Source organism: Porites lutea, chromosome 1 (genome assembly GCF_958299795.1).
Source record: "Porites lutea chromosome 1, jaPorLute2.1, whole genome shotgun sequence".
Classification (NCBI taxonomy): Eukaryota; Metazoa; Cnidaria; class Anthozoa; order Scleractinia; family Poritidae; genus Porites; species Porites lutea.
In genome coordinates, this window is record NC_133201.1 from 4,380,923 (window position 1) to 4,393,791 (window position 12,869).

General features: G+C 39.1%; 2 protein-coding genes across 2 annotated transcripts in view; both read right to left on the bottom strand.

Moving 5' to 3' along the window:
* LOC140943025 (pleckstrin homology domain-containing family M member 1-like) overlaps positions 1-12,869 on the bottom strand; it is a 50,101-nt gene that overhangs the window by 36,173 nt on the left and 1,059 nt on the right. The window contains exon 2 of the mRNA XM_073392061.1: positions 12,373-12,449. Coding sequence (XP_073248162.1) covers positions 12,373-12,449 — 77 coding nt within the window. The remainder of the gene's footprint in view (positions 1-12,372; positions 12,450-12,869) is intronic.
* LOC140943015 (uncharacterized) lies at positions 1,838-7,994 on the bottom strand. The gene is made up of 3 exons (XM_073392049.1): positions 7,636-7,994; positions 6,679-7,014; positions 1,838-3,246 (listed from the first exon to the last, which is right to left on the bottom strand). Exons 2-3 carry the CDS (start codon positions 7,007-7,009, stop codon positions 2,618-2,620), a joined length of 960 nt encoding a protein of 319 aa, XP_073248150.1. The 5' UTR covers positions 7,010-7,014; positions 7,636-7,994; the 3' UTR covers positions 1,838-2,617.

Below are 12,869 nucleotides of genomic sequence, written 5' to 3' on the forward strand. Positions count from 1 at the left end.
TGAGCTTTCGCACGAAAACATATCTTTACAAGTAAAAATGGCATGTTATCTTCACACGTGAAAAGATCATCGTTGTTATGGCTAGACAATAAATCGCGCCTTTCGAAAACTATTTTAAAGGGTGAAAAGGTTTGGTATTCCATTGGTGTTTATACAAAAAATAAAACATCATATACCCAGCTGGACATACGAAATTTTTCTTCTCGTGTGCGCTCACTCGTGAAGTATTTTTCAACATTCGAAGAGAAATTCGTATCTCCGCGCAGCAATGTATTATCCTCTATTTCAGCCATCTTAGAAAAGATGAAGAAATTATTTACATCTCTTAAAGGCACATGCAACTGCATGTTATGAACTGCGATACTCATTTCTAAACTGCCAAATTTGGGTCCGGCAAATCGTTTAAATGCGTCAGCAGGTGGGCCCCATTGAACAAAAGGGTTCTTGCCAAGTTTTAGTGCTTTATTTAAAGAAATTCGTGAAAAAAATATCCAACAGCTACTCAATCATGTTATCTACTGTGAAAGAAATCAACTCAAACCAAAAGGCAATAGAATGGAAGATAACTAAGAATAACGTTAGAAATATTTAAGAGACAACGCTGGTCATTGGTGTGAAGGCATAAGGGTACCCCATTAAAAAACTGTCAAAACACAGGATAACACAGAAATGTTCAGACCAGAATAAAGTAAATAATACCGTCAACCGTTAAATACAGGTATGACAAACGTGAGAGTTATTCAAGAAAATGAAGGGAGTCAAAAAGCGAAGTATCTATCCCACAACAAATTGACCTCCACTTGTTTCTTCCTCTTCTTAAGCCAAAATAAAAAAGTTAAAGACAACTTGACACCATACACATTGTCACCTGTTGCACTAGTATAGTACGTCTTCTCAAAGTGGCCATTTAATAGAGGTGAAGACAATAATAAATAATTCGTTGGGACCTCGGAAAAGTTGATCGCGACCGCTTGATACGGGTGACCGCTTAATAGAGGTTTGACTGTAGTCACGAAGGTGGTCTTTCTGCGAGGTTAACCCTTTAAGCCCCAGTATCCACATACAAATTCTCCAAACTGATCTGCATACATTGTTTCAAGAATTAGTTGAGAGAATTCGACAATAAAGTTATCGTACTAACCTTTCTTCCTGTTACACTGAGAAGCTGTAACACTACAAGGATTTATGAACATCGTCAGGAAAAAAAATCGTCCTTCTGGTTCTTAAGAGTGTGCACGCTTTCTAGAACGTTTCTTTCTGCATTCCAGCGTAAACTGTAGTCGTTTTCAACTTTTCAATCGCAGATCACTAGTTCGACGGTCCTCAGATACACGCTCAACCAAATCAAAAGCGCAAAAAATGAACTCTTATACACCTTAACAGAGTCGGATCGTGTACAAGCAAAGTCGATTCGAAGTCCATTTGCGCCCGTCCGAAAGCAAAAGAAAAAAAAAAGGAAAACGGTTCTCCAGTAACACCGCAGAAAACACAAGCTGGTAGACCTTTTCAGTCATGTTCTTCACCACCTTCTTGTTGTTCGTGATCATCGTGATGGCCCTACTGAGCTAGTGGTCCGTTTCAATCAGCGATTAACAACTTTAAACAATAAAAATCAATAACACGAGCCTAAAATGCAACTGAGTTGCCTGGGACCGTTTGTACGCAAGACTGCTCGAACCGAAACCGAGTTAAACCGGAAGCGGAAATATGCTTTGAAACAACAGTACAGGAAGTTTGGCGTTATGCGGGTACACTGAGACACTCAATTTCAAGAAGCCATGTGACCATCACAACTAAAGACTTTCAAAAACATAAAAAATCATTTATTACAGCTTACCGTGTCATCTTCTTGGCCTGCGTTAAGGGCTATATGATATTTCCAGCAATTAACAGTTTACATTTCCAGTTAAAGCATACATCATGAGTTACAAGGTATAACTAACTCTAGGTGGCTGTCTGTTTTGGTATCCCAATTATTAAATTAACTGAGTTACGAACAAATTACTGTATTACGTTTATGTATGTATTCTTTTTTTTACCTTTTGGAAAGCTACAAAATCGCACAGAATAATAGAATAAATTGAAAACAATTGTACGTTCATTACAATTTCGTTACAATTTGAAATTACTGAATGAATAGGAACATGCGTCAATTCATGGCATTATACATTTTCAATGAAGAAAGCACTTCTTACAAAGCTTATAAAATCTACTCATGGTATAGGAAAGGAATACTTATTTTAAGTCGTTATCTCGAAACGGCCGGTCATAATCTCACTAATCAATCTGAGGCCAACGGTCTTCCTACATCAGTGCTCCGTTTCTGAGGAAACTGCCCACCTACCCCTTCCCTAAGCCAACATTAACACTTAGTTCTCACTTAGGGCAAAATGTTGGCTTAGGGGAGGGGTAGGTAAAAACAAAAGAAGTCAAAACAAGGATTACAGGACCTCTTGAACAGATGGCCGGGAAATACTGAAACAGTTGTGCCAATCCTTGCTTCTTAAGAAATCTTTCAAAATCTAACAACAAAAACCAATTACTAACAATTTTAATAACACTGTAGCACTGCTGCAGAAACCTTAAGAAATGAGCAGAGCAAGACGATGTCAGAGACCTAAACATCGTTAACACCAATTCCACTATCATAGTTCAGCCTAAAAAACTTTACAATAGCTCTTGCCACCTTCCGTCTTGAATTTTCCCAGGCAGTTTTATTTTTTCGCAGTTCCCGCGAAAATTCCATCTGAATGGCATCAATAACACCCTCATCTTTCGATCCATACTTTCTCACTGTGAAGCCTCCGGAAAAGTAGGTCCCAGTCAGGCGGACCATTGGACCTGGTTCTTCCGGAGAAGGAACCGCGCGTAAGCCTTCCTGATTCATAAAATGACCAAGGCTCCTTTTGCCGCGGATTAGTTTTTTGAAGCAGGCGTTGTCGTTCCCACAGGTGACATCACCAAGACTTCTGATGGAAGAATCGGTTAGGTCAAAATTACCGCTGTCAAGTCTTGAACCGTAGATGAGGTAACCAAGCTCAGTCCTTTGTATTTTATGACCATGGCCATGAATGTCCAGAAGCAGTCCGCGACCAGGAATAGCCGACAATGCCTTGTTGATGAAATTGGTGTAGTCGTGATACGCCTTTTTCGCGTCTGGGACATTCATTGTTGCTTGGTTGATCTCTCTGTTGGTATCTAGTTTCGACCTCTTCAGTGTATTGTACACCACGTGCGGTCGCATACCTGTTACAACAATGCATTTTATCTGAGTGTCAAAGTATTAAGCACGAACGTGCTACGTTTACGTCTCCTACTGGACACGAGACCGCCATTTTACCTGGTCATCCTAGCCACACGAAGATCTAATCTTTTACATGGCTGCCAATAATTTTTAAGCACTATTGTAAAGATATATCTGTAATTTTTACGTTATTTAGTTTAGCTAAAGGGCCACTGGTTTATCAGCTTCCGCTGTTATCTGTTTACCCTTATTTTTAAATAAAATTGATTGATTGATTGATTGATTGATTGATTGATTGATTGATTGATTGATTGATTGATTGAAAGGAAGTACCTTCACCTTTAATATTTGAGTGCTAATGTATAAAGCGCGAAAAGACTATTGAGGATACTGTCATGTTTACGTCACCTATACGCCGTTTGCAGGACAAAAGCAGTAACTTCACTTCTCAGTTAGGGACTGGTCAAAAAGTATAGGGGGGGTGGGCCGGAGCAGAGAGGGGGTGGGTCATGAGGTTTTGAGCCTTGTGCAAGGGGTGGGTCGTGCAATTTGCAGCTACCCTTATGGGGTGGGTCACCCTATTTTATTACATAAATAAGCACTAACTGTACTAACGAGACAGTTGACCACACTTGTTATATAAAACACAGCCAGCTGGAATTATTGCTAAAATACTCACAAACCTGTTGTGCGAGAAAATGCAACGGGTGACAGACCGCACATCCCGTGAACCCTTTGTTAACCTTTTTTTGGGGGGGGCTCTAACGAGCATGTCCTTTAATGATTTTCCTTTTTTGTAAGGAAATGATTGGTGGTTCTTTAAAAATTTATTAAAGTTATAATTGGCTTTGTATAAGATTCCATTTTTATTATTCAAGCTTCCTTTATAGTAGACACTGAGGGTTGGTATTGTGTCACAAATGGCAATAAATCTTTTTCCTCCTTGTAGGTTTTGTTTTAGGAGTTTAGACTCGTTTTTGTGAATTTTATTTCTGATAGTAGGTCTTTTATCAAAGTTTGTGGGTAGCCTCCGTCCATCAAGCGTTTTTTGAATTATTTTCCTCAAAGGTTGTTTCTGAGGAGTTTTTTCGTAGGATTCTCAAGGCTTCTCCTTTGACAAATCCTTTTTTAACACTTGGAGGGTGACACAAGGTGAAATGTGTGTGCAAGAAGGTTTCCGTTTGTTTAAAATGTGTCTTTGCATCAAGGATAGATTTTTCTTGAATCTTGTGCCTTTGTATACAACCGTGTCTAAAAACGCTGCATCTCAGTGTCAAATGTTTCGGCCATGAATTTAATAGTTGGGTGATGTAAGTTTGCTTGTTCAATGAAGGCTTCGATGTCTGGTTTACTCATGTCCCATAGGGAAAAGACATCGTGTATGTAGCATTTCCAAACTGTTGTTCTAAAGACAGTTTTGCTTAGAGTTGTTGTTTCAATATATGTCATGAAAATATTGGCAAAGGAATCAAAACTGCTGTCTTTGTGCCCATTACAGTTCCATGGTTTTGTAGGTAGTGCTTTCCATTGACGTGGAAGAAATTTTCTTTGAGGATTAATCTAAGAATTTCCGGCAAGTAATGTGTAGGAATGGGTTGTCTTTGTAGAAATTTTCATATGCGTTGTGACAGACAATTTCAATATACCCTTGTTTTGCTGTATATTTGTGTCAAGAGTCATAACGTCCATCGAAACGAGAAATGTTCGGTTTTTCACATTTGTCTTTTCAGTGAAAGGTATGATTTCTGCGATTTTGATATTGGTTGTAGCAGTGTATCAACAAATTTTGTCAAGCACAGAACAAGGTTAGGCTATCCTCTTTTTTTTCTCCGTTTACCGTCGTCCGACCGACCCAAATTTGTGGCATTTTTAAAAAAAAAGTTACGACAAAGTTACACCATTTTTCACTTGGAATAATTCTTTTAATCTGAAAAATGAGCATAGTAACAGCACAGAGAAAAACAAGAACAAAAACATGAACATTTTTCACAGTATATTTTACATTTTGTTAATCCAAATATGTGAATGTTAACTTTTAACGTCGTCCTGGGGTACCAGGGCCCACTATTCCGAGACTTCTTGTGATTTTTTTTAAAGTTTTTTTTTTTTTTCAATCCGACCGACCGACCGACCCAATATCAGGAAACGCATTCGACGGTAAACGAAGAGAAAAAAGGGGATGGCCTTAGAGGAAACCAAACATCCATGTTTTAACTAGGGGGTGGGTCATGCAATTTCCTTTAGGGGTGGGTCAGTCATTTTTGTGCCGAAGGGAGGGGGTGGGTCATGTGTTTTTTATCAACCACATTTCCAAATGCTCCGGCCCACCCCCCCCCCCCCCCCTATACTTTTTGACCAGTCCCTTACCGTATTTATTCGAATAAGCGCCCACCTCGAATAAGCGCCCATCCTAAAGGCGGAAAAAGTTAATTAGCGCCCAGCCTCGAATAAGCGCCTACCCCAAACCACCCACTTGGGTGACGATGAGATTGAAATTGGATAAGTACTAATATAAAGAGACTTTCCCGAAAACGGAGTAGGGGTAGTTTACAGAAACCTCGCTTTGTTACATCTTCGCGTTTCCTTATTACCATTTATTGTTTTGTTGCAAAATAAACATACTACACTTGCTGAAAACGGTGTAAATTTAATAACCGCCCAGCCTCGAATAAGCGCCCACTCTCAAGGCCCAAAACTTTACTAAGCGCCCAGGGCGGTTAATCGAATAACTACGGTATTTCAAGACCCTGAGTACTGACCCAGCCCCAGGAATCGAACCTACTACCTCGCTCTCTGCAGTCAAGTGCCCTATCGATTGAGTTAATCTCGCTGCGTTAAATGAATAAATGAATAAATAAATGATTTGTAGAGAGGAAATAGGCTGAAAGATTTTTTAATATAATCTTATTCTTTCAGCCTATGTTTGCACAAAAAAAAACAAATGGTAGATTCGATGCAAATCGGTGTGACAACACAAAAAACCTCTCCTCCACAATGAAAGCTCAGGAAAGCGGAGCTGTGTCACGTGGTTTCTCAGACGGCAAAGCATAGAAGGTCAAAAACACTGTAAAAACTTTCGATGCACTTTTGTTACTGGGCAAGAATACTGAGTTTCAAAAGTCATTGCTGTGGAAAGGGCCTTGGTTGATAAAAAACATGACACGAGAAAACGACCAGCGAGGTACCCTTCGTGCCTAAGACTTTTCATGCGCGGTTTGCGGTTTCGGTCAACTCGAGACTTTGGCCTTTGGTCGAAGATCTATCGGCCTGCAACAGACACTGAAGCATCCACCTGCACCCGCACCCGCACCCGAGAAAAAAAACCAGCAGGGTACGGGCTGGAGCAATCATTGACAAAATAAACTGCAAAATCCCCTGGTCTTCAGAAGGTTAGAAAGAAAACGTTAATTCTTCCAAATATAAATAACTCCCACCTGTGATGGAATTGATGCCATCTGCAATGTCACGAGCAACTGTGGCGGTGTATGAATCGGAAACTGTCACGGCTCTGCATCTTTTATCATCTGGAGTACCGCAATCGTGCTCCCATACGCACTCATTGCTTTCTAAACACCCGTGCGTTCTTTTGGGCCATTTATCTCCATTCTCTTGTTTTGTAGGTTTCTTGCTGCCTCCATGAGGAACAGTTATAATAAGACTCATATCACCTGTTTCATACTTGGTATAACTTTTGAATCCCCATTCTGTTTGTCCAAGAATGCCGGACGGAAAAGCGGCAACGAGAAGAAAGCAAAGGAACAGCATCGCGTCTGTTAACAAATGCAATATATTAATTTGTCAATGCCCCAGAAACAATTGCAACAGTAAACTTCTTCATCTCTCCTAGAATCAGCTATGAATTGTAACTTATGAGGTTAAGCGACGAAAACCTCAGAATTCGTGGTTTCGCTACATTTCACCAAACAAAATTGGGTACTGCTAATTACGATAAGACAGATGAAAATTACCGTAAGTTGTACTTTGTCAGAAGTTTTAAATACACGGCCTCTCATGATCTCCAGAGTTGCCGGAACTCTTCCGAAGTTAACCCGAATTTTTTCAACACATGCCCGTGAATCTTGGTGTTGACGTACAGATTTCCGAAGATGATCGAAAGATCTTGGAGAAAAATCTCTAAAATGATGTTGCCTGGTATAAACTTGCGCCAATTGCCGTTTGATCATAATGGGGAGACAACACGAAGAGACAGAATGCCCGATCACACCCGAGAAATTCGAACGCCACTACGCTAACAAACCATAAAACGAAACGCCAGCTACTTCATAGTTCACCATAAATGGGGAATTTGTTGAGATGATAACTCAACTGTTAATACGTTAGGATGTCAGGGTGTTCTGAAACGACAGGTCGAATATAAGGGGCCTACTTACAAGTGCAATCACTGGTGTAAATGGTGTGCGTTGATCTCGTCTGTCTCACTTCGCTTTCGAAGGAACGAAGCTAATACCCAAGTGAGAATGCTTGCGAGAATGTGATGCTTTAAATAGGTTTCTTCCGACCTCAACAGGTCAACAAAAAGGTTGGTTACTAGGAGGGAGTTTAAGATAACCGGAAACGATAAAGGGCAATTAACTTCAGTATCTCCTTGGTGGCAACAGTTGCACTCCACATGGCAGTTTTCCTTGACAATTAATGCGTTATATTTTCATTTAAACCACGCTTGTTCCACAAAAAGAATCCAAACGAAAATGAGAAATACATTAGCTCATTAATCTGAGATGAAGCATAACACAATGGATAAAAAAGTGAAAAATTAAAACAGTATATAAAACTGATTTGCCAGCCAAATAACATCCAAACTTGAAAACAGTTCCTTTTCCTTCCGTCTTCTTCCTTACTTACTTACTTATAGCAAGACCAGATAGGCACTCTTTACATCTGTAATATATAACCGCTGTTACAACTGAATTCGTCTGTCGAATTACAATTAATACTAGTGAAAACTTGAAAGGTCACATGGCCGCTTTTCCAAGGACTGGAAAAGAACCATGATGCTTACATGAGTTTCCTACAATGCGGTTCTTCTGAAGAGTTGCTTTTCAGGGGCACCCAACGAGAATATAATTCAAAACCACTTACACATAGCATTGTTAAACGTATTTTAGTATTTAAACGATAGATATAGGCATATTTTGATCCCCTACAATTTTGTCATCTGTTCGGATTTCCTAGCTCTTTGAAAGTCTAGTGATCCGAAAATTATAGGGATCAAAACTGGCCTTTTCGAAAATTTCAGCCAGAAAAAAGGCTCCAAAAATTCTAGGTGACCTTTTTAGGGTAAAAATCCGTTAAAAATGGGCAATTATACCATTTTTTTGGTGTGCGAAAATCCTAGGAGAGGCAGGCAAGCAAGAAATTTTACAACAAATGTTCCGAAACTTCTAGATCTGAAATCGTCTTCCGAACAGATATTTTCCGAAAATTGACTTTGGGTGCCCCTGGCTTTTCCCGAAGGCACAAAGAACATGTAGAGACCGCAAGATGCTGGTATGGGTTCCACAGTTTTCCTCGATTGCTTTAAAAATTAGCAAACCAGTGTAATACTTACTACGAGCTTCAAGAAAACTAGAAAGCTCGTAAGTGTTAAGGATAAGAGGAGTTGACGTGAATCTCAAACGACAACTTGAAAAATTTTGAATTTCAAGGTTCAGACTTCTGATGCCGTGACGTTGCCCCTCTAAGTCGTCACTTTCTTCTATTTTCTTTCGTGTCGTCAATGAAACGTATAAAATAAAAATTCATTGCCTGTTGTTGAAGCGGAAAGATTATTTAACGATCTTGTGGAGTGTAACCGAGTATTGTAATCAAGGTTAGCGGCGTACAGTGTAAATGGCCTTTGTCGGTTTCCAGTTGAGCTACCCTTAGTAACACTTGATCGTTCACTTTACTTGTCGTCAAGGAAACGTATAAAATCAATTAAGCTACCCTTAGTAACAGACTATGTATATCTAACAGAGAAATATTCCTCATCGCCAACAATTTCTTGCAAGTTACATGGAGCTTACGGACCCATCAGGGTCCCTTGTGACGTTTTCTGTTCTTCAATGAAAAATATTTCTTTGTATTATCTGTAATATTATTTCTAAACAGCCGAATCTTCACTCTTTCGTTATGTTTATCTGGTAGACAAGGTAACTTAAAAACTGTAAAGTCATTTCACATTCTGGTGTAACAGTCAGTTATTTCGGTTACTTAAATTTTTCGTTTCAAGAAAAAAAAAATGACGCGATCAATACAAACCCCTCTTTCTTCTGATCGTTCACTTTACTTGCCGTCAAGGAAACGTATAAAATCAATGCCCATTATAGCCGGAAACGTCGTCGTTATAGATAGACGATTTAGAGTGCATCTATAGCTACACATGGAAGTGTCGAACTGTTTTCGAAACTGTCGAAGTGTCGAATGTTTTCACGTGTAGCCTTCCTACTTTCGCACGCGTTCGCGTGCTTCGCTCGTTCTATTTTCCCATAGGAAAATACTGAAAGCACTATTGGTAGTCTACTTCTGTTGGGTAAAAATTGAAAAAAAATAAGAGAATTAATGTTTCCGTTTTCACAACTACTGTTGCAGGAAAATCTGGAAATGTACCCCTAACAAACAGCCAAATTCATTGCAAGAAGGGCACGCACATTCCATTCGCTTACCACTTTGTAGAACTTATGTGAGAGCAAGAGAAATGGTAGACTTTCAACGCTAATAACCTGTCGACGATGAGAGCATTGTGCAATTAACGAATTTGCAACGTCTCTTCAAAAGAACTCTCTACACAAACCCTTCAACGTGCCGCAGCTCTTGCGAATCAAGCATGGATAAAAAGGTATTTTTAACCTAGCTATCATGTTTAATCTTGCAAATAACCTGTCAAATGAATTTTAACTTTTGAAAAGTCTGTCAATACCTCTCGAACGATAATGGAAACACTTCGGGTATACCTTGGAAATCTTCGTGAGACTTCGGGAGTCCTCGGAAATCTTTAAAGTTGTTTTAAAGATGGGATGAAACACTCGTACGACTTTAGGAAAAGGTTGCGCAAATTTACATTCCTCGGAAAACTTTGGGAACAAATGCTCAACATTATTTAATCAGTGAATAAAATCGTTTGACTATGACCACTTAAGGATATAATTTTTTTGCCAGTAAGTCTTAAAGAGTAGAATCAGTAATAATTGAAGTACAGCAAATAATCAGCATCTCAACTGTGCTACAAAAAAAGCCTTTCGGGGAAAAAATGGTGATTTATGCTTTTTTAATTATTTCTTAAGCTATTTATTTCTCTTACCTTGTATTTCCTTTCACCACTATGGTTGGGTTGCGAAGACAAATTCTTTAAATGATCTCAACGTAGCCTTTACATTGCCTTCAGTTGTCTTCTAATTTGTGCTTGGGGATTGCCAGTAAAAATTGAGGATAAAGGCATCATCCCGATTGCACATAAATGTTTAACGCATCAGTAGGGGTCACCACTCTCACATGTAAACCGACAGACTTTCCAAAAATTCGAGTTCCAGCGAGATGCGTTTCGCCCGAAGTTGTTTCCCCCGGACTTAAGTCGATTCGCCCGATCAGGAAAAATACTCTACAACACGAAATGATGATTTTTAGTTAAGCCTGGATACTATTGCTGCGAAATCTAAACTTGAAGGTCCAGCGATCTGAAAGGTCTTAATGATCTCAATAAGTACATTCGAGATAGTAAAGACTGTACATAAAACTCGAGCTCGACGCGCAAAAACGAAGTATTTCAAGTATTGAAGGCGAGAACTGCGACGAGCATGACTCCTGACATTTGCACCAAGACTCCTTCCCATATCCGCAAAAACTGAATAACTGCTTGCCGCTGTATAAATGTTTCGCTTTCGATAGGTAAAGGAATCAGAGAATCTTGGTCTAGAATATGAAACATCGATGATTGAATTTGTCATAAATTCACCTTGCCCTGATGACTTTCGGTGATGGGGACAATGTTAACTTTATATTATAAGAGTTTTGACGTTTTTCAAAATTCCACCTGACCTTTGTTAAGTAACGATAGTTTTAATCATCTTTTCAACAAAAAGCACTGTCTTTAGTGTTCCAAGACACTATGTACAGTGTATTCATTGTATTTTTTGTCAATAGATAATGGTTAAATTCTTGCAAAATACCCCATGCAAAGTTCTGATTTGTCTGACTGGTATATTATCCCGCCAGGCTTGTGTTTCATCTGGTGAGAAAGTGGATTTTCTGGCCAGACTAGAGGATTAACTTGCATAATTATATCCTGTCCTCAGAGTTATTGGATTCATAGTTTTGCAAACTGAATCACAGTTTTAGTTGTGGCCCTCTCCGCCCCCAATACTTCTACATTTTGTACTTTTCACTGACTCAACAAATTTTGCAAATTTTACAATTTTTGCAATTTTTTCAGTTTTCACAAAAATTGCAATATTCCTCTTCCACTGCTTTTCATTTACTTGCAATTTTTTTCAATTTTTTGCAGCTGTGTGAAAGCCTGGGCATATGTTAAGAAACATTGCTCTACATTCTTTCTCCACCCAGCTGTATAAATGGGCACCAGCAACATATTGCTGGAGACAACCCTGCAATGGAGTAGCAACCCATCCATAGGGGTGGGGTGCGGGGGAGAGTCTTAATACTCCACAGTGCTTCATGCCATTGAAATAGGATAAGCAAAGGCCATGTGCATCTCAATGGCTTGAAACACTCTGTAAACTTTGTTTGTGGATGATCCTGCCAGGGTGACTGATTGTTGCCAAGCTGGAAGATTATCCCTCAATGCTAACACATTATCCTGCTTAAAAATGAGAATAATTCTGGCAGGCTAGTGGATTATCCAGTAATCCCAATATACTTCAATAGTACAATGTTGACTAAAGTTCAGTGTCAGATCAGGTACCTTTTGTACAAAATTTTTGTATTAAATTTTGTAATACAGAAGAGTGAGAATGTTCCTACTCTAGAAGTTCAATTTGCAGCACACCTTGTATGTAAACCAGCTGAGAATTCTACTTTCTTTGCACTATGAAGGCATCCTCCATAACTACATTTACATTTTTCATTTGAACATTAGAAATGTTCAAATCTCTTCTTAAAATAAATTTCCAAACCTCCTTCACTGCAAGAGACAGCTCACTGATGAGCCTTCTTTTTATCTCTGTGTTTCTCATCAAGTCTTCTTCAGTTTCTAAAAGAAATTATGAATGCAAGAAAATTCTACTAGACAATAAGGTAATTTTAGGAATAATGAAAAAAATTATGAAAGTCCTTTTTTTCTTCAATCAGTAACCTTGCAACTCTTCAGAACCTCTAATTTAAATGGTCCCCAATGGGTCGTAGCTCTTTAGGTTTTTGGCTTGGTTCCATTGTTAACTTTCTTTATTCATTGTTTTCCCAACCAATCTTACGAGGTCTTCCAAGAGTTGCAAGGTCACCTTTTTTTGAAGTTTCTGCTCATGGCTACAACCCTGGGAGAGGGGGGGGGGCAGGGGCTTACTCCTGGGATTTCTTGGTGGGGTGTGCTACCTGGTTCTTCAAATCCTGACCTGATTTCCGACCAAAAAATGTAATTTTCCACACCCATTTTCAGACTAGAACTATAAAATCC